General features: G+C 41.1%; 1 protein-coding gene across 1 annotated transcript in view; it reads right to left on the bottom strand.

Moving 5' to 3' along the window:
• Positions 1 to 21,845, bottom strand: part of DNAH14 (dynein axonemal heavy chain 14) — a 238,257-nt gene that overhangs the window by 119,076 nt on the left and 97,336 nt on the right. Inside the window, exons 38-44 of the mRNA XM_056853367.1 lie at positions 19,458 to 19,488; positions 17,312 to 17,541; positions 11,632 to 11,748; positions 10,289 to 10,450; positions 9,019 to 9,151; positions 5,418 to 5,485; positions 2,485 to 2,669 (exon numbers count right to left, since the gene is read on the bottom strand). Coding sequence (XP_056709345.1) covers positions 2,485 to 2,669; positions 5,418 to 5,485; positions 9,019 to 9,151; positions 10,289 to 10,450; positions 11,632 to 11,748; positions 17,312 to 17,541; positions 19,458 to 19,488 — 926 coding nt within the window. The remainder of the gene's footprint in view (positions 1 to 2,484; positions 2,670 to 5,417; positions 5,486 to 9,018; positions 9,152 to 10,288; positions 10,451 to 11,631; positions 11,749 to 17,311; positions 17,542 to 19,457; positions 19,489 to 21,845) is intronic.

A 21,845-nucleotide genomic window follows, 5' to 3' on the forward strand; every position in this document is an offset into this window, starting at 1 on the left:
AAGAAATAGGGAGATAAAATACATCCTTGTCTGACACAATTGGAACCCATTCTGTTTCTCCATATTCTGACCTAACAGTAGCCTCTTGCCCAGTGTACAGGTTGAGCATCAAAACAATCAGATGTTATGGCACACCCATTTCCTTTAAAACCACCCACAGCTTTACACGAACCCACAGCTTTGCTGATTTTCTTCACAAGCTGATTTTCTTCTGAAATTCTGTCATATTCTCCAATAACCAATCTACATTTGCAATATGATCTCTAGTGCCTCTTCCTTTTCTGAATTCACCCCGAGCAGCTGACATTTCTCATTTCATATATGGTAACAGTCTTTGTTGTAAGATTTTGAGCATCTCTTTACTTGAGTGAAAATTACTGTGCTGGTGCAATAAGCTATTGCAGTTTTTTGGGGGGAAATTACTGCAGTCTTTGATATCTCCTTTTTTTTAGAATTCGCATATAAATTGAATTTTTCCAATCTGTGGGCCATTGTTTTGTTTTCCATATTTGCTGGCATATTCTTGTTAAAATTTTAATGGACTCAATTTCTGTGGCTTGAAATAGCTCTACTGAGATCCCATCTACCTCTGGTGATTTGTTTCGGTCAATTGCTCTCAGTGCAGCTTTCACTTCTCTTTCTAAAACTGTAGGGTTCTTCTTCAAAAAATTCTGCTTTGAAGGAATCTGTCATCCTTTCAGCTCCTATGAATAGTTCTTCAGTGTATTGTCCCCATCTTTTCTTTATTTTGTCCTGTTCAGTTAGTGTATTTCTATGTTGATCTTTCAGCATTCCTAACCAGGCTTTACATTTCCCTTTTGATTTGATTTCCCTTTTGACCTTGTGAAACAAATCTCTTGTTCTTCCTTTTTTGTTGTTCTCTTCTATTTCTTTACACTGGTTATTATAATAATACTCTATGTGCAAGTCATTGGAACACTGCATTTACACAGCCCGGATAACCTACAAGAACCAATGAACTCTGACCGTGAAAGCCTTCGACAATATACTGCATTTAGACTTTTGATTCTGTTTCTGTCACCATTTACTTCTCATCTACCTTTAGTAAGACCAATAAAATTGGATGGTGCCCTGACCTGGATGGTCCAGGTTACCACAATCTCATCAGATCTCATAAGCTAAGCAGGGTCAGCCCTGGTTAGTATTTGGATGGGAGACGATCAAGGAATACCAGGGTTGCTATGCAAAGGAAGGCACTGGCAAACCACCTCTGTTAGTCTCTTGCCTTGAAAACCCCATAAGGGGTTGCCATAAGTCAAGTGCGACTTGATGGCACTTAACACACACAAAGGTAGAGAAAAACGAGGTATAAAAACCAACTCTTCTTCTTCTCTTTTCATATTCAGAATAGCTAATACGCATTATGCCTGCTCTTGTCCTTTTACAACCTTTTGTTTCAAGAGTATTTGCAATGGTCCATCTTTCCACTACCTAGTGTCTGGTTTAGAACCATACTGTAGATTAATAATTTATTTGCTTAATTATTGCCTGTTTATGCATCCCATATTATTTGGAGTAGCCATATACATCTCTGAGAGTTTTAAAAAATAACCAGTGCCTTTTACCATTTATTCATGTCTCATGGAGTATACTGTGATTCTGGTATACTGTGCAATAGCAGCCTTCAATAAGCCATTGGTATTGTTATTGATCTTTATTACGGTCAATGACCAGTACAGGTAAACAAATAAAGGATCAATTTACACAAAATACAATATCGTCAATAAATTTAAATTTGTATCAGTACCACCTTGGTGTCTGTGTTTTCCTATTGGCAGTCACATACCCAGTGGGGTGATATGAATCCATAGCAAAAGAAAAGAGGCTTCCTGCTTAATAAGATCTTATTAACACAGTGCACATAGCCTTCTTTCTTCCATAAATTTTACTGTTTTGATTAGTGCACTCAGTAGTGTTTTTTAGGAAATGAGGGGCATGTGGCAGGATCTCTCAGCTACACTGGGTATTCCTAACGTTATTGCAAACACAGTAACAAAAGAAGTTGCATTAGGTTGGCACCTGCATAAATATCAGTTAAATGTTAAGGAATTGTACTGCAGTGCCTAATTTCTTTTTAGTATCATTGCAGGAGAGCAGAATTTGTTGGCTCTGCCTACTGTTGGCTCTTTTTACCATTAACTTCCCTGTCTTCCACCCCACCAGCCCCAATGAGCGCCAGCTATTCGCACAGGCATCACAATGATGAACCAAAGGTTCATGAAAGGGTATGACCTTTTGTGAGTCACAACTCACTTCTTCAGATATCACAGCTTCAGAAAGAGGTGAACTCATACCCTGTCAGAAATGTTGTTAGTCTTTAAGGTACTACTGGACATTTGTTCTTTTCTACTGTTACAGACAGACTAACATGGCAACCCACAGTGATCTATCTCCAAAGTTTTATGGTTTATTTCCAAATACATTCATCATCTGCATTCATTATAAGAATAGCTTGTTTCTTACCTGTTTTGATCGTAGAGCACCAAGGACATCTTTACTTTTCAGTACTAGTTTCTGAAGAATCAAAGCCTGTGTTTGAGCAGCACTGGTGTGCGCATTAAATTGTAGTATGTTAACTACAGCATCTTTTGTATGTTCTGGATGTGGGTTATCTGGATCAGGCATCCCTTTTAAGTTCACAGCTGAATCTTGGATGAAATTAATTGTGGAATCAATAAACATTTCTTTCAGTATTCTAATTTACTAGCTGGATGTCACTACTGCTATTGACTGTGCCAGTTTTAGTTTATTTCTTAATGAAATCTGTGACACTTTCAATAGTAGCAAATGTAAAATGTGGAAATTACCACAAGAGAAAAGCAAGTACATTTGCTAACAAGCTGTTTAGTCACAAAATTTATACCACTCTTTTACACAAAGGAGTTATTTAATCATGTTGTATTGATTTAAAATATTTCTCTCCTGCCTACTCAATTCAGCATATTGTGCTGTCCCGAGACAGGAAGGAGAATTAGGTTTTCCACCCTTTCTACTGACCTTGATCCTATGCATTTAACAGCAATTTCACATGCAGAAATTAAGATGTGTGAAGTTTATCTTGTTAATGACCGTATGTCAGATGCTGATACATGCAAGGGTGCAGGACATGTACTGTAGAAAGGCTGTAACAGGCAACTTCAAGACAGAATGAATAAGCCTAGGAACATTAGCATCCAGAGTGAGTTAGCATGTAAGAAATATTGTAATGATTCCATTTAGGAAGCAATATATTCAAAGCTAAGAAAACTCAGAAATGTATCTGTAGTCATTGCCAAGATTTATGGGATACAAAGCCCCCTTCAGATATTTGAAGGGGATATAATTAGCATGAAAGGTGGAGGAAGTGGGATTGCAGCATCCATTTCTACCTCCAACCTACATAAATTGAACTGAATGCACAAAATTCTAAGGCACATTAGGGCTGCCTGGTCCTAATGGGGAACCAACAGGGGGCTGGGGGGACTTACCAGTGGGGGGTGGGTGATCCAGCCCAGCAACCCGGTAATGTCACATAGGACACAATGACATTACATTTGCTGCACACCAGAAGTGATGTCAGCACATTGCCAGCGATGCATTGCCAGCATTGCTGATGTCACCTATGGGGAGTGACAGCAGCACATTGGGATGCTGCTCCCACCCCCATTTTTATGGCCCTGCTGGCCAGCTGATTGGTGGTGGGGGAGTGGCAAATATTCTGCCCTTGGCAGGGGGCTGGCAGCCCTAAGGCACATACAACTCTGGTGTTTCAGGTTTCCCAAATGTATAGGGGCGTCTGTGGTGAATTATTTTATTCATACCTAGAGAGCTACACTAAATTCAGCTCTTGCAGTGAGTTAAAAACATCATTAGCTGCATACAGCACAAAATACTCCAATTAGGTCTGTTTAACGCAAATCCTCTGAGAGAGACTTCTCTGGCAAACTTTGAAATTTTATCAGTCAGAAATTAGATTATTTCCCAGCAGAACAGACAAAGAACTTCTTTGAGATAATGAGCTTATTTAAAATAAAACACAACTCTTCTTCAGTAGAAAAGAGCAAGTGTCCAGTAGTACCTTAAAGACTAACATTTTGTTATTCTTTAAGGTGCTACTGGACTTTTCCTCTTTTCTACTGCTACAGACTAACACACCTACCCATCATGATTGACAACTCGTTTTGTTAGGCAGGAAATCCATAAGTAACCATGTATGCAAATTATGCAAATAGATCCATAGAAAGCAAGTGCTAATAAAGGTGACTGTTTTATCATTCTAAGTTTGACTGAAATACATCATCATTACTATACTCCAAGATAAGGCAAATCAGGTCTTAAGCTGATAGGCAGAATGTTATGTAAAATGGTAAGCCCAGCATTCAAGATATGCTCTCCAAAATATAAAATCTCTTTTGACTGGAAGCCACTAGGAGTAAGCCTGATCAGACCCTTCCATGGCACATTTTACAGAGAAGGTGACAGGAACAAGACGTTAGGAACAACTCCTTTCGACTTTGACAAAATCTTGTTCTCTAAGTAAAATAATTGGAATCTAAAGCTAATTAATTCAAATGAACAATACGAGGTGAACTAGGCTACATCTTGATAATCCTCATTAAAACTCTCAAAGCAAGTTAATGATAAAATTAGAATTGTTTGTGGTTAAATAACAATAAATCTGCTATTCAGCTACGCTGACAAACTGACTTGTTAAGAATCAGTCCTGAACTTTTGATACAATACCTGACCAACAATTGGACCTTACATAGGTTTTGGAATTGTATAGATTACATAGATTACAAATGATCAAATATGAATATGCGACACTCCATATGTGCATTTGTGCACACTCATATTTCAGGCTCAATAAAGTCATTGAAATAAACATGCACAGGTCTGAACAGAGATTGTCATTGCAATCCCACTCTGCCTCATTTGACCATCTGAGCTGTAGAAGAGGAAGTAGATAAATAAGTGGAGGAGGAAGTAGATAAATACAACTGATCTCCAACCAACAGAGATTAGTTCACCTGGAGAAAATGGCCGCTTTGACAATTGGACTCTATGGCATTGAAGTCCTTCCTCAGGCTCACCCCCAAAATCTCCAGGTATGTCCCAACCCGGAGCTGGCAACCCCAGCCTTTACTCATTCCTCTGGCACCACTTGTTCATCTCCAGGCATGTGAAGCCAGAGGGAGGGGCAAACAGAGCTCCCTTAGCACCTTTTCCAGCAGTGAAATCTGGAACATCAGTACAATTTTATCTAAACATCACTGACTTGAATAGTTTGGTTTTGAGATGTGAATTGTTCCCACCATTTGCCTCAAGCATAACTGAATATGCAGTTAAAGGCCAAGCTTATAGCAGAAAAATCTGATCCTGAAAAAATTCCCTAATTTTATTTAGAAAAACCATACCTGTGTCTTTCATTGAGGTCCGTGATTTCAAAGGGCTGCGAAGCTGATCACCAAAATTCTTTGCAAAGCTAGGAAGAATAATATATATATATATATATATACATGCAGAAATGCAGCATGGCACAAAGAATCAACACTACTAAACAGAATCACTGATCAAATTTTTGGCTTACTATTTCTAATATTTATGACAAATTTACCATTGATTTTTACATGGCTGTTGTTGATAGTTTGCCAATACTGCCAACTATTAGAGAGGGCAATGAATGAACCATTACAGGAGAAGTTTTCTCCATACTAGGTTTGCCAACCTCTAGGTTGGGCATGGAGATCTTCTGGAATTACAACTGTTCTCAAGACTACAGAGATCAGTTCCCCTGGAGAAAATGGTTGTTTTGGAGTGTGGACTATGGCACTACAACCCACAGAGGTCCCTCCCCAAACCCTCTTCCCCTCAGAGTCCACCCCCAAATTTCCAGGAATTTCCTAACTCACAGTTGGCAGCTCTTCTCCATACCCACTAACAAATCTGAACAAGTTTCTCATTATCAATTTGCATTCTACATATACATTAAAATGTGAATATCAATGTGCAAAATCATGAACAGTGTTAAAATAAATAAAACAAAGCAAAAAATAAACAATTTGCTTTATATTTTCCCCTAGGGATTTAGAACTCCCACCCAAATCCTGATCAAACAACTAAACAAAAACAACTTTGACCTCTCTCCCACCTCAGCCATATTGAAATCTGAAAATATAACTGGTATTGCTAAATCAGATATTTGATCTATCAATGTCCATGAAAAGAAAAAGGAGCACTAGCCCTGTACTAGGAGTACAGTAGTCTGCCTCCACAATGGAGAAATCTTGCTGTAAGTAAGCTATGATGAGCAGCAGAAAGTTTCAGGGGCAGGAATCATGTGGCTGCCTTAAAAGAAAATCTAGCAGTTGTGCACTGGAACACTACAGAAAAGACACACACACATTATAACAAAATTAAGACTATACACTGTTGAAAAAGATAACCTTGTGAGTTAGCATTTACTGGGCCTTCCCCCCTCCCTCAAAATTTAAAAAGAATACTTAAGTACTGCTGCTGCAATTGTACAGTGGGAAGCACAAAGAGCCTTTAAAAAGATGGGTTATGTCATGAGAAATATGCTAACAGATGCCAGCTACACTGTTGAATTATAGTTCACAAGGTAAGTTAAAATGCAATGTTTTTAAAAAGTCTGGGGAAACAGGGAGGCTAAAATATTGCAGAAAATAGATTTTAAGCTCGCCCACACCAACTGAACTAACAACTGCTCATTTATTATGTAATAAAATGATATTCTAGAAAGTCCCTTATATTGCCATGATACTATCAAAATATATTCACGTTGTATGTACTTCATAAGTTTCCCTTAAAGTCCCAAACCTGTTTTCAGGAGAGATCTGAGACTTCAGACCAGCTACAACATCTGGATTTTTAGACAGAGTCCCAAGTTTACACATAGATGTGAGGCTTATATGTCTCTCAATTGATGAGCAGCTTCAGGAAACCTGGGGGGATTTCCTCACATGAGTCGTCCTGAAGATATTGAACTGAACCCAGAGGATTCAGGAACAGCATGGGTCAAACTATTCATTATATTGTATGACAAACTAGGTCCAAGTTCCACATGGCTCGCGGGGGAGTAATTTGCCCATCTTTGGAGTTGCACATATATGCTCCATATGCAACTCCAAAGATAGGTGCACAGCTCCAAAGATTGGCAAATCTTTTTTTTTATTTCAGCTCAGGAAACAGCATGGGGGAGGGGGGAGGGAGCAGGAGCCCTTCTCCCCCCTGCACTGTTATCCTGAGCCCAACTGAGCTCATGGGGACATTAATATGCCTTTTCTCACAGCTGCTGTGTCTTTGGCAGGGTTGTCAACCTCCAGATAGCTGGAGATCTCCTGCTATTACAAGTAATCTCCAGCCAATAGAGATCAGTTTACCTGGAGAAAATGGCCACTTTAGCAACTGGACTTTATGGCATTGAAGTCCCTCCCCTCCTAAAACCCCGCCCTCCTCAGACTCCGCCCCCAAAATCTCCAGGTATTTCCCAACCCAGAGCTGGCAACCCTAGCTATGGGGCATATTCCAGCAAAGTGTACTCAGGAGAACTGCTACTGGGGCGGGGGGGGGGGGGTCAAGGATGCTTGCAGCACCTCACTGGGTTGGTTGCACATTCCTTTGACATGAACTTCCCCAGCTAGAGGATAGGGTTGGGGTGTTAGGGTTGCCAACCTCCAGATGGTGGTTGGAGATTTCCTGCTATTACAACTGATCTTTAGGTGACAGAGTTCAGTTCCCCTGGAGAAAATGGCTGCTTTGGAAGGTGAAATCTACCGTGTTTCCCCGAAAATAAGACATACCCATAAAATAAGCCGTAGCAGCATTTCAAAGCATTTGCGCAATATAAGCCATACCCGGAAAATAAGACATGGTCCCGACAGGACAGCGTGAAGACCGGGAGGAGCCCAGCTGAGCAGAGGCAGTCTCCCGTGCCCGCTTCAAAGGCCCGCGAAGACCGGGAGGAGCCCAGCTGAGCAGAGGCAGTCTCCCGCGGCCGCTTCAAAGGCCTGGCAACCAGCGCGCTCGGGGCTGGGGCGGGGAAGACGAGACCCACGTGTCCGGAAGGAGGGAGAGAAGGCTGCTGCAAGCCTTTCTCACCCTTATATGGACTCTGGGGGTGGGACCGGAAGGGGGTGGTAAGGGGAGAACAGGAGCCGAGAGGGGGGACATTCCGATTCCCCCTCGGAATGGTCTGAGGCCCTCTCTCCCGACGACTACCCCGGGACAGGGCAGAGCATGAGCCCAGGTGGGGCCACTTACAAGCTCTCTCCCCCAGTACCATACTTAATAAAAATAAGACATCCCCGAAAATAAGCCATAGTGTGTCTTCTTGAGGAAAAATAAATATAAGACAGTGTCTTATTTTCGGGGAAACACGGTATGGCATTAACCCCACTGAAATCACTCCCCTTCCTACACTCCCCTGCCCTTCCTAGGCTCCATCCCGAAAATCTCCAGGTATTTCCCAGCCTGGAGCTGGCAACCCTACTGGCAGCTGCCCCACTGTGGTGTGTGGATCAGCTGTCAAGCAACCCTGAGACTTATTCCTTTGCAGGATCTTCCTATTTTTACTTTTGGGGGAGAAGGGTGTTTTTGGCAGGGATGGTTGCATATGGCTGTGCAATTTTTTCAAGCTTCTTATCAAAGGATTATTTTTCTCATGTATGGAGCTGTCAAAAATACAAATATTCTGGGGAAGATTTTTAACTTTTTTTGCGGTCAAAGTGGGGCAAGAATGGCTGGACATTTTTGAAGCTGATGCTCAATTTTAAGTGCCTAGTATAAGAATAAAATTAGACTACCACTATGAAGTCAAATAAAAAAGAATTTTCTCAGAATGGATGGAGCAAGAACCAATAACATACTAATAAGAGGTAGAAGGCTACTCTGGATTCTATCAGAGTACCTCAAAGATCAATTTGGTTTTAACAATCTTACTTTTATTCAGTACTGCAAAGTAATCTAAAATTAGCCAGAAATTTTAAGATTAGTAACCTTGCTCTTTTAGTTTCACTGTGAAAAAAGACCTCTCCTAAAATTGTTCCCATTTTTATGTGCAATCCTCCTTGTTTCTGAAGTCTTCCAAGCATGTTGTGAATCATAGCAGTCTTTCCACTACCGGAGTCACCTAAAATTAACAGGAAGTTAATTTTATTTTTGTATAAAATTACTGAGTTGCTTTTCCAATGGTTGTAAGGCAATCTAGTCAAAATATGTAAAGTATAAAACAGAAAAAATACAATGTTAAAACTTTTTAAAATAGAGCAAAAACAGAGGTGGAGCTTGGGAAGGGTGGGGTTTGGGGAGGGGAGGGACCTTAATAGGGTACCATGCCATACAGTCCACCTTCCAAAGCAGCCATTTTCTCCAGGGAAACTGATCTCTGTGGTCTTGAGATCAATTGTAATATCAATCTCCTGGAGGTTGGTAAGCCTACATACCAAAATAACTGACTTAAGGCATTATTTGTGAATGTAAAAAAATAATAATTCATAAAGAATACAGGACATGGGCCAACCATTCCTAAGGGGGAGAGCTATGCCAGTGATTGGAGGCAGTGCAGCTGTACTGCCTCCAAAGGAGGTTTCACCCCCCACACACTGAAGACAAAACCATCCCCTTCTCTGGAAAACCCGTGCAACTGCTCCATAGGGTCGCAAGGGGAAACACCACCTCAAAAGGAAAGGGAAAGGGGGCGTTCCTAGGCTGAAAGGACTTAGGAGGCCGCCTAAAGGCAGCTCCTTCCCTGGCCCGGCGCCAGAATGCCCCAGAAATGGCCCCAAGAGGATGGCACACGGAAGTGCGCCATCAGGACACCAGCGCAAGGCTGTGCTGGTGTCCCTGGGTGGTGCTGCCGCAGAAGCGCCAGGAGGATGGCATCCAGGTCCCCCTGCTAGTGTTCATGCCACCCTGGGCAGTGTAAGTGGCATGGGCGCCTGCGCAGGGGGACCAAACGCTGGCACAGCCCCTTCCTGGCCTCCTAAGATCTTTCATCCTTTAGCTCAGGAATGGGCTGTAAATATAGGATCAATAATACAGTCTTAAAGATCCCTGAACTGTATTTAAATTCCACACCAATATCATCAATTTCATATATTTTAGGCACACAAATCTATTTTTGAACGAGACTTTTCTATAACTGATTTAAATTAAGAACATTACAAGTAATCAAACTGTTTTTTTAATACATTTAAACAATTAATTACTCAACATTTTGAATCAGACAGCGCTTTTTCTGTTTAATGGTTCTTAAGAATGGCCTTACCTATAATGAGTACTGGATGTTTATTCACTAAAAGAAGACTTGTTAAGAAAGTGTACCGAATCGTATCAATATTGGGAATAAATGCAAGGGGTGCTGGCTTTGTTTCTTGATTTCCATCCGTTTTAGGATCAGAATTAGATGAATCCGAATGATCTGCTGTCTCTACAGTTAAAGAAAAAAATACTTTGACTTCACTTCTTGCTTTCTTATATTTTATATACCTGAACTTTCCCCTAAACAAAACAGAGTTCACAAAGCAATTTTCCGTAGTTCTTTTGTATGTGTATGTGTGTTCTTTTCCATAGGACTCTTGTTCTGCTGATTTGAAAACATTACTTTAACAACTGCAATAGGCAGACCAGAGAATTTATCTTCTCCAAAGAGCCTGACTTTAGGCAAATAATTGTATTTTTAAAACCTTTTATTATAAAATTTAAATTTATATGTTTTAAATTATATTATAATTATTTATTTATTTTAAATGTATGTTCTTTATAGTTCAACTTTCTCCCTGAGACTCAAGGTAGATTACAGTGTAAATCAATGTAATCTCTAGGATGAGACATCTCATAAGCAATGTCATAGAACTAGGATTAGAGAAATCTAAGAATAGATTTCAGTTCCGTTTATAGTATAGTATAGTCCTGTTCCATTTATTAAAGCATCTTCATGAACCAGTTTGTTATAATATGGCTCTATTTCCTTTATAAAAATGACCTCTTGAACAATGGGAATAGTGCAAACTGAACAGCAAGAACCTAAGAGGTCTTGGCTTTTAGCTTGTGGCTTTTACCCTGTGGCCCTGTGTTAGCTGGCCCAGTAAAAGCTTTACCAGTTACCATTGGATTGTATATTTTTATTGTTTGGTTATTTGTCTGCTGGGTTTATAGTATATCTTGCCTTAGATAGTTTGTTGTTCACATTTTCTCTGATCCTAGTTCTATTGCATTGTTCATTTTCATTGGCTATCTTATGCTATCTAATTACACTGTTTTATATTCTGTAATCTGCCTTGAGTTTCAACAAGACAGACTATAAATAAATAAATAATTATGGAGTTTGCCATGAAATAGTTATCCAAAAAAGATATAGTTACCAAATTAGCATCTGTAATGAGATAAGAATCCTATCCCACTACAGATGATAATTTTCTTTCTTTCCCACCTTTATGCATATTTCCTTGCTTTAATCAAACTGATTGTTTTCCATTGTAGCTTTGGATCCTGACACCAACTGGCCCTTCCTTGTAAAACACCTCCCACCTTCTGACCAGGATAATTGGCTGATGGATCTTCATTCTTTATTGTATCTGACAAAGTGAGATAAACAGCAGCTATTCTTACCCTGCTGAATAAGATATTGTGTAGAGGGAACTATTTCTCCCCATGTTACAAACTCTCCTGTTTGCAGATCTACAAAGTAATCAAAAGCAGTTCTGTCTCCTGATGGAAACTGAATATCTGGACATAGTAAGAAAAAAAGGAGCTGTTATGGACAGAAATAGAATCACAAAGTATCAATGCAAAATGGTTCTGGTGTAGAGGATACATGTGCTAGGCATATAATCTGATATTGTTTGGTCATGCAACATTCTGTCATATAAATCCCACATGGTGAAAAATAAGTAAGGGCTTAAGTAGATTGATGACAGGAGAAGTTTTTAAACTCCAGTGGGCAGAAACAGGAGCCCCAAATTCATGGTTGTGGTATGCGGAATGTTTTTTTTAAAAAAAACTTGCCCCCTGCACCCTTTTCATAATTTCAGTCCCCACCCACTCCCTACTTTCAGATTGTAAAAATGTGTATGGCTGCCAAATCACTGGTCTGTCTGGGTTTTATCCAGAATCCAGGCATGTTACCCACTACATATTTAATCCATCACTGACCTAGATGCTCAGCTTTCATTTCCCCCCCAAAAAGATTTAGTCTTTAGGCCTTCCATGTAGAAGAGTAACTGAGAATAAAAACAGTTCCACAAAGGCATAAAATATCAATTGAACAAAATTATGTGGCAGAAATGTTTTCAGTGCATTAATTTTCCATGGAAATTTTTCCATTTCTAAAGATTTGTTGTTGATAAGATTAACAATGACTGGCCATTGCTAATAAAATATTAGACAAGTTTTACTGAGGTTGGTAAAATGAGTACCCAGTCTGTAAGGTGCTCCTAGACTCAAATCTAGTTGTTCTACTACACACCAACACAACTACATTCTGGAAGTATTTCAATAAATGTTTTTAAAGCATTTGAGAGAGTAAATAACAGCTAATGCAGTATTTTAAAACTTTGTCATACAAAGCATTTCATCCATCATTTAAAAAAAATCAAAAAAAAATCTAAACCATTTCCATTTCCCCCCCATCAAAATAACCCTTGGGGGGGGGGGGTTAAGAAGATTAAAAAAAAACTTTCACATTTTCAGATTTTTTCTTCTTTTTTGTACATTTACATTTGTCCTCAGGATGCCCTTCCAATGATGAAGGTATTACCAAAATGCAACTCAGACCCAACATTTTAAAAATCATAACACGTAGTTTGGCTCAAGATTTCCAGGGATACTGTGTCATTTTGGTGGACAGATTATTTCATAGTTTGTTTCTCTTGAAACTGATCCACAGTGATATGGTAAATGCTTGATAATAAAGACACATCCTGAGATTTGCACTGCAAAAGAAGCCGCAGAAATGTAAAACATGATGCATATCAAAATCTACGAATCTCTCCTGAAATTGTGACTTAATTTCCAACAAAAACCTCTGCAGTTTTTCAAAATTTGTGATTCCACTGATCTCAGCAACAGGAAATGAGTGTGGTCTTGAGTTGCCATCTGCTGAATACACATATCTAGTCTGAATCTGAATAACTGCACTTCTTTGAACAAATCAGCAATGCTCTTCTTCCCCCCCGCCCCTGCAGTTTCAAGGTGAGTATTTTCAGATTTCTTGTCAGTAAGGTAGTACACTCATGTAAGCCAGTGGGGGAGGGGTCCAATAAGTTGGGTGTCTCAGATCCATTTAATTTCAAAAAGTCATTGATCTGAGGAAGCAGCTCAGTAAATCTCTTCGACGTTTCCACAATTTAGCGATCTAACAACATTAAAATAAACTAAATCTCTATACTCTGGTTCAAATTCTTCCAAATATCCCATCAACTGAAAGGTTAAGGGAACAGAAAATTCATAACTTTGATAACTTCTTCTGCCACATCATATCATGATTCTGAATTGCAAAGTTCACCGTACAAACTCTCTTGATAAATGGTGTAATGGAAGCTGGGCATACCAACAGCCTCTTTTAACTTGAATATATCTGCCTCTCCTTTCACTGCAGGTGCCCTATCTGCAGCAAGTTTAGTCCAAACTTCTTAAATTCCTTACTGGTAGTTTCCAGAATATTATGGCCTTGAGTGCGGAAGAGGCTAATAATTCTTCTTGCACTCAAACGTTTTCAGTGGCCACTCTAATCCAGGTGGCCTGTGTATCATTTCTGCGTACTCAAGTACAAAACCAAATGCCAGGCAGGAATTCAGTTACTTTTCAAGTTGTTCTTCAATGTTCTCGCCAAAACTACAATTCTTCTAGCTGCTATTTGCCACTCAAGGTAACAAAAAACTCCATTTCCCATTTGGGATTGATTTTATAATTTTCAGCTAACAAAGTTTAAGTCTTCTTTGATGGTTAGTGCCTGATGTTAGCATGTTGCTTTGTAATGTGGGATTGATAAAGGAGGGAGTTGACAGTCTGACAGTCCTGGACTGATAGTAAGCTCAGAATGGCCATTATGTTACTTTTACTGTAAAGAAGGCAAGCAGCAAGGAGCTGAGCTTGGTGGGGCTCTTTTGCCCTAATGGACCAGCGGCCCCTGAACATTGGAAATGAGTAACCACACTTGACATATGAGTATTGGATGTGACTTAGACATTAGCAAATTCTCAACATGGCAAAATCTGCCTAGGCCAGAAAGGTGCAATTAGTATGTGGTGTGTCCCCTGAGCCCTGATCTTACATAAGACCCTGCCTATAAGAAAGTTGGAAGCAAGGCATAAAACAAGCCCTGCTTCCAGGGAATTTGGATGGCATCATCAATGGAATTGGGATTGCTCCCAGACCTGGAGCAAAACACTTTGGCTTTGGTACTGTAGGTCCTCAGACACAGGGTAGTTGATGAACATCTAGGCCTAAAGCCAATCATTCTCAACACCATTCTCCCAATGACACTAATCAGGAGCAAAAGTCCCTTTTCTGAGAACAAGCGCAGGTGGATGAATCTTCTCCCTCCTTTGTGGAGAAGCTGGCCCCCCTTTTCCCAGTGGCAGGAAATTATTTGTGATTTGTGGGTGCTTTCGATAATCCGTGAAAGCTACAGATTGGAATTCCCATAAAAGCTACCTTTAGGTCTGCCTCACCACTTGGGTTTGGACTGCCCAAGAGAGGCAGAGTTTAGATTTTTCCTAGCTGAGTGCCAAACCCAGCTTAGATATGAAGTTCTAGTCTGATGTATGATTGTAGCCTACCTTCTGAGGGAGCAACCAGATATGCAAAATGGTGCAACCTTTAGCTTGCAAAAAAAGCCGCCACCACAGCTATGCATTTAGTGAATATGCGAGGGGCAGTGACTAAGCCAAAGGGGAGTATGGTATATTGGAAACAGGAACCAGCGCACATGAAGCAAAGGTACAGTACTTCCTATTGCCAGAGTGAATAGAAGTAAGAATCCCTGAGATCCAAAACAACAAACCATACATTTAATCATAGCAATTGTAACACAATCAGAAGAAAAACTATACGAAACTTCTTCACATTAAGAAATGTATTCAACTGTCACAGGTTTAAAATGAGAAACTTGTTCAATTGTCACAGGTCTAAAATAGGCCTATTCCTACCCCCTTTCTTGGACACCAGAAAGTATCTGGAGTAGAAACCATAGGGCAAGTCAGAAACAGAGACTTGTTAGACAGCCTTTTTAGATAAGAGTTCTTGCACAATCAGATGTTGTGGCACACCCATTTTTTAAAAAAACCAGCAGCAGCTTTTCTTGATCTGCACAATCAAAAGCTTTTCTGTAATCTATGAAACATGAGCTAATTGTCTTCTAAAATTCTCTTTTATGCTCCAGCAACCAATGTAAATTTGCAATTGCGGTAGCCATGTCCCAAAAATGCTGGAGTAAGGGAAAAGCTACAATAACAGGCACATCAGAGTATGAAGCACTCAGAATCTTGCTCTTGGGCTTCAGGTTTCAGAACACTATGTCCATTTCTAATAACTTGGCCATGCAAAGCATTTCCTCTGAGTAAAGTCTTCACTGGGAGTCATTGCAACCAATGTAAATTTGCAATTGAGGTAGCCATGTCCAAAAAATGCTGGCGTAAGGGAAAAGCCACAATAAAAGGCACATCAGAGTATGAAGCACTCAGAATCTTGCTTTTGGGCTTCAGGTTTCAGAACACTACATCCATTACTAATAACTTGGCCATGCAAAGCATTTCCTCTGAGTAAAGTCTTCACTTGGAGTCATTGCAGTAGAATCTCCTACGGCTTTAACAGGTGACAGTTCCGAAGTGAAATGGAACTGAGGTCTGACTGAGAGGCCACATCCTCCCCTTTGGAATCAGAATTCTGATGAATTGGTGGCTCTTGGGGGAAATGGGCTGAAGCTTGGGGAGGATGTGGTCGGACTGGAACAGAACCAGTTAAAGGAACCAGCTGTTGGTGTGGGTAGAAGTCACCCCTTCCAGCATTGTAGGCTAGTAAAGGTAAGTATGGGTATGGAGGTCATGGAACTGAAGAAGAAGGCATAGGACTTGGCATACAGTATTGGGTCCTCACTGAGGTCAGTCAGCAAGGGTTGTGGAACCAAAGGGGCAAGGGTTGTGGAACCAAAGAGGTCTTGTCTGACGGCTTGAGTTGAGATGAAGCTAGAGCCTTGTCCAGGTGCTTTGCCTTGGACCTGGCTTTCTTAAGTGTCAGTCTTGAAGCATTCTGATGGGCCTGGAGACGTGGATTGGCATCTAGGCAGATATGAGGCTGGATCCTAGTGGTGGGATGATACCGACTCAGGCCGAGAAGAGAGCTCCCATGTGGCAGATGGTTTAGCTGCTGGGCTGTCTGAACCAGAAAGCACCTTCTCCCAGTGCATAGCCTTAAGACGAGAGGCCCTATCACTCTTTGCCTCAGAAATGAGCTGTTGACCATGACAGCAAGCTTCGACATAGTGTGCCTCACCAAGGCCAGTGAAAACACAACAAGTATTCATCAGTTTGGGTCATCTTAATGCCATACTGGGCACATTTTAAAATAAAGATTCTTGCACCATCAAGATTCCAAAGAGTGAGCCTGACAGCAACAGAACAGTAGAGACAAACAAGAGAATGCTAGAGACCAGCCACTCTGAACGGCATCAAAAAGAGAATTGAAGGGAACTGGCACTCCTTCCTCATGGTATGTGACGGTTTCAACAGGAAAATGTCACCATGCATTGAAGGGGAGGAGCGCCTTTTCAATCTTTTAGAACTAAAAAATTCCTCTCTGCAGCTGGCCTGTGGATGCTCAGTCCCCAAAGAGGGACTGCACAGAAGACCAAAGGTGAAAGATACTTTTGCTGGTAGGTGGGAAAGGAAGAAGGAAGCAGGAAAGGGGGAGAAGCAATGGGGGCCTTCAAGGAAGGGGTAGAGGAAGTAGTGGGGGAGGGAAAATGAGACCCCCCCCCAGAAGTCCTTGAGGGTTCCCTGTTTGTTCATATCTATTTCCTTTTTTGCACACTGGTAGCAGCAGCAGGGGTTAGGCCCTACTGGCCTGCCAGTTCATGTGTTCTGGCTAATCAGGTAAAAAAAAAGTTTAAAATCTCCAGTAGGCTGCACCCCTGGGTCAGGCAGGCAGTATTTGGCCTTCAGGCAGCATGTTGGAAGTCCTGGGATTAGAAGATTTTTTGACTGTTCCAACTCTGTTCAGTGTTTAAGATTAATTCTGTATTAACAATACTGTATACAATTACATATTGTGAAAAGAACATTTTAGAACTTACTAGCAGGGGGCTGATTTTCAAATATATCACGAACGAGGAAATTGAAGTCACGAGTCAGATTTGCAAGATCAACATTGGTAGTGTTTATACCAATTAGAGTTTCACCCTCATGTTCATCTTCTCGCCTTAAAATTCCTCCAAAGGCCCAAGTAAATGCAAATATGAAAAGTTTTCCTAATAATACAAATAGTTTACTTGGTTGCTTCTGCCAAAACCATGACTGCTCTCTGCTGAAATTAACAAGAAAAGAAATGCATGAAGTTCCTACTACAGCCCTGAACTCCATTGAAAAAAGTCAGGTATGTAATACCTTGCATGAAGCTCTATAGCTTAGGGTGGCACCGGAGGCAGCACCCTCCTAAATATGGCATATGCCATCTCTGAATCCCTAACTTCAATTTTAATAAAATACAAGGGAAAATATACAAGCCATTTTTTCCTGGGTATTTGGAAGGGAATGGGGGAGAATCTTTGCACCTGAGAAGGGAAGGAGTGCCTTTATTTAAGCTGGCATGTAGCTGAATGTTGGAATAGGCAATGTCTGATATACAAAGAAGAAGAAAACACATGAAGCTGCCTTATACTGAATCAGACCCTTGGTCCATCAAAGTCAGTATTGTCTACTCAGGCCATCAGCGGCTCTCCAGGGTCTCAGGTAGAGATCTTTCACATCACCTACTTGCCTAGTCCCTTTAACTGGAGATGCCGGGGATTTAACCTGGGACCTTCTGCATGCCAAGCAGATGCCCTAATATAGAGCCACAGCCCAGCAAGAAGATAATTAAATAGGATAGTGAGGTCAGCACCTTCTCGCCTGTCAAGTGTCATTCCTTCTCTGTCTCCAGCTTGCTACTCTAAGGGCAATTTCCTGCTTCTTCTCGAAGTTCCACACAGGCAGCCCAATCCTAATGGGGGGGAGGTGAAAGGATAGGAGCTGACATGACATCTGTGCTGGTGTTAGTGCTGGTAAAGTGGCACTAACGCTGGCTTAGGGGCACTTAAGCTGGCTCCAGGGAGCCATGCAGCACTGGGGCTTATGCCAGCATAAAAGGGGTTGTTCCCGGGGGTGGAGATGACCTAAGCCCTTTCGGCCCAGTAATGCCCGTTTTTCCAGGCTCCGAGTTAATGCGTGTAAAAAGGCAGGCGTAGCCCTGTGGAACTCTATGGAGAGTTCCATGGGGTTTAATTTACAATTTCTTTTTTGACTTGCTGTGCTTGGCAGCAAGCAGCTCTGTAGGTGGTGCAGCTGCTCCAACCCTGGGCGCCCCTTAACTACCCCCTCGCTAGGGTTAGGATATTAATCTCTTTCTTTTTCAGCTAGTAATATAGTTAGGATACTATCTCTGTCTCTCCTCTTCTCTACAAAGTAAGTTAGTTCCTGAATAAAGCTTTATCTACACTTTGTAATCAGGCTGTGCACTTTTGCTCTGTCAACACTGAAGCCTTGTGGAAAACAGCCTTGTGAAAACCAAGAGTATACCAACCCTACACCTCCAGGATTCTGGGACAGAATGAGGGCAGCCAGGGAGGGGGTGGATTCTTTCAGTCAGGCTGTGTCTGCCTGGCCACACCTCCAGTCTTCTGGCTCAGAATCAAGGGCAGCCAGGGAGGGGGAAGGATTCTTTCAGTCAGGCTGGCTGCAGCCAAAGCTGCAGGAGTAGTGCCTCTCTTCCTGATCATGTGATGATTTTGGTGGGAAAGCACCAGAGGGAAAGGAACACATCCTAGTCTGCTAGAAAACTTTGGAAATCTTTTCCATAGCTGGCCTACGCACACGTAGCCCCACTGTGGGACTGTGCAGAAGCCACGACAACGAAGATATCGTTTGGCCTGCAGAGTGTTCAGTGCTTTCTGAAGCTGTTACTCAGGAATATCTGTGCAAAGGTCTATTTTCTAACTGGAACAGAAAATCCAAGATGGAGGTTGGGAAAAGAAAGGAGTGACCAACTAGAATAAGTACTGGATCCTTCATTTGCCTAGAAAATTATGGTGTGCCTTAGATAATAGAATATCAAGTAATACGATCAGAAATCTTACCTAATATATAGATTCTGGTTATACTAGTATCTAATTATCCTTTTTGGCGAAGTAATTAAAAATTATTTCATAGGTATTTGATAATCCATTATGCGCCCTTATTGCTTACCTTTTCTTTGATAGTTCCATTCCAGAGAATGCTGTAGTTTCAAAAAAATGAGAAGAATTGACCTGGCACAAAAATGCAGAAGCTGCAGAACCATATCTTCTTTTCTGACCTTAAAAATAACATGACAGATGTATGCATTTGGCCCATTCATGAAATAATTAATGCAAATTATAGTTGACAGTTGTGATTTTATGTGCAACTGATTTGATACTTTGATTACTTTTAATAAAAAAATATTATTATTTTGGTTCTAACCTACTTTAAAACTCTAGCAGTACCATCCTGAGAACACTTTCCTGGAAGTAAGCCCCACTGAACAGACCTAAGAAGGAATCTGAGTAAACCTGTTTAGGATTGCACTGTAAATGTACTAAATCACTAGGTTGCTGCTTCTAATATAGAAATGGAGTGGATGAGTCTTAGCTACTATGCAAAACATGATCTGTTTAAAGATTGTTTCTTTTCAGCAATACAGTCTACAAGACAAACATAAACAGTCCATGGTGCTTGGAAAGATGAAAAGATCTGCTTTTCCAAATATTCTCAGCTCAGTCTTGGCCATTATGCTGCACTTGTACATTCATTGTGGGCCCAATTACATATTATGTTTACCTGCTTTGAGTGACATATCCTAAAGTGCCATACTTCGTATATGTGTGTGGACCTGATTCAGATTGGGTCCACAGCATGCAGTAAGTAGGGCTTAGAACACCCCTTGTGCTTGTTTCCTGACCTGAAACGGCCCCAGGGGAACTATTTGCCCTGCTGTGGAAATGTAATATGCCACCCACCAGTACACGTGCAGCCCTCGACAGGGAAAACAGAGCCTTCATAATGCAGGGGGACAGTCTAAGCCCCCTATCTTCATGCACCATGCATTCCCGGGAAGCACAAAACTTCAAAACACCACTCTCCACATGCAGTTAGGTCCTCAGATTACACTATCGGCAAGTGGGTAACAGACTACAGATTACTAGTCAGACGAGATTATATCAATTTTTCAGATATGCAATACAATGCTAATGTATAAGGGAACAAGGGAATATAGTGCATAGAATGTATTTGACAGGAAGGGTTCATTGACCATCTGTCTGTCAGCAGGACCCCTTGCACTGTGAGAGAACTGGAAGAACGTTAAATAACTAAGAGGAACAGAAATAGTAAGGCATTTTCTGCCCTTCAGAAACCAGAAAAGGTTCCAAATGGGAGATGTGTATGCATGAGAAGTAACTCAATTATATTGACGGGGAAAGTATTTGACACAGGGAATGGAGTATAGGATCTGTAACATTTGAGTTCAAATTCCAGTTTACCTAATTAGGCACTGTATACGTTTTTACAATATTAGTCTAAGTTCCTATTTTTGTTCTATAAGAATAAAAATTAGCGACTTTAGACCTACGTAATGAAGTTATAATAGCACATTTTTTTGAAAGAACGGGGGGTAGGTTCCCATATGATCCTGCTTGCTAATTGAGATTGTCATCCAAAGCCCTGCTTTGTGTCATCCCACTTTGAAATCAGTGGGTTTTGGCTGGAATAACTGCATAAGAGTGGACTGTAAAGAAAATAGGTAGGGCTCATATACAATACATAGCAACCAAATAGAAATGTCGCGCAGGAGGCAAGCAAGGCCCACAAGAAAACAATTAACCAGATGAAACCTAAAGATAACAGAAATGTAAAAGAAAGTTCAAGAAGTTAAGAAATAACTGGAGATTTGAGGGGGGTGGCTGGGAAGGGTGGAATTTGAGGAGGGGAGGAACCTCAGAAGAGTATAATGCCACAGACTCCACACTCCAAAGCAGCCATTTCCTCCATGGGAACTAGGATTACCCAACTTTGGTGAGGGCTGGAAATCACTCGGAATTACAACAGCTCTCCAGATGACAGAAATCAGTTCCCCTGCAGAAAATGGCTACTTTGGAGGGTGTACTCTATGGCATTATACTCTGCTGAAGATGCTTTCACCCCCAAACCTTGCCCTCTGAGTACTCCAATGCCCCAAATTCTCCAGAAATTTCACAACCTGGAGTTGGCAACCCTAAAAAGAAAGCAGGAAAATGGGAGAGGCTATGGGGGCTTTCAGGAAGAAGAAATAGTGGGGGAGAGGGAAATGAGATGCCTTCTTCAAGCTCTTGCATGTTCCCACTTGAAAAAAATACCACGGGGGGTGGGGTTAAAAAGCCATAAAATAATAGGAGAACCTGTAACATTCCAACATTTGGTTTCTTTGAGTAAAAGGCAGGGGGAGGGGTCATGGCCCTTTCCTGAGCTGTTTTGGAGTTTGAGGGAAGTCTCATTGGGACTAGGCCTATACTGGGTGATAGGGTTGCCAGGTCCCTCTTCATCACCGGCGGGAGATTTTGGGGGCGGAGCCTGAGGAAG

This window comes from Euleptes europaea, chromosome 7, assembly GCF_029931775.1.
Source record: "Euleptes europaea isolate rEulEur1 chromosome 7, rEulEur1.hap1, whole genome shotgun sequence".
NCBI lineage: Eukaryota > Metazoa > Chordata > Lepidosauria > Squamata > Sphaerodactylidae > Euleptes > Euleptes europaea.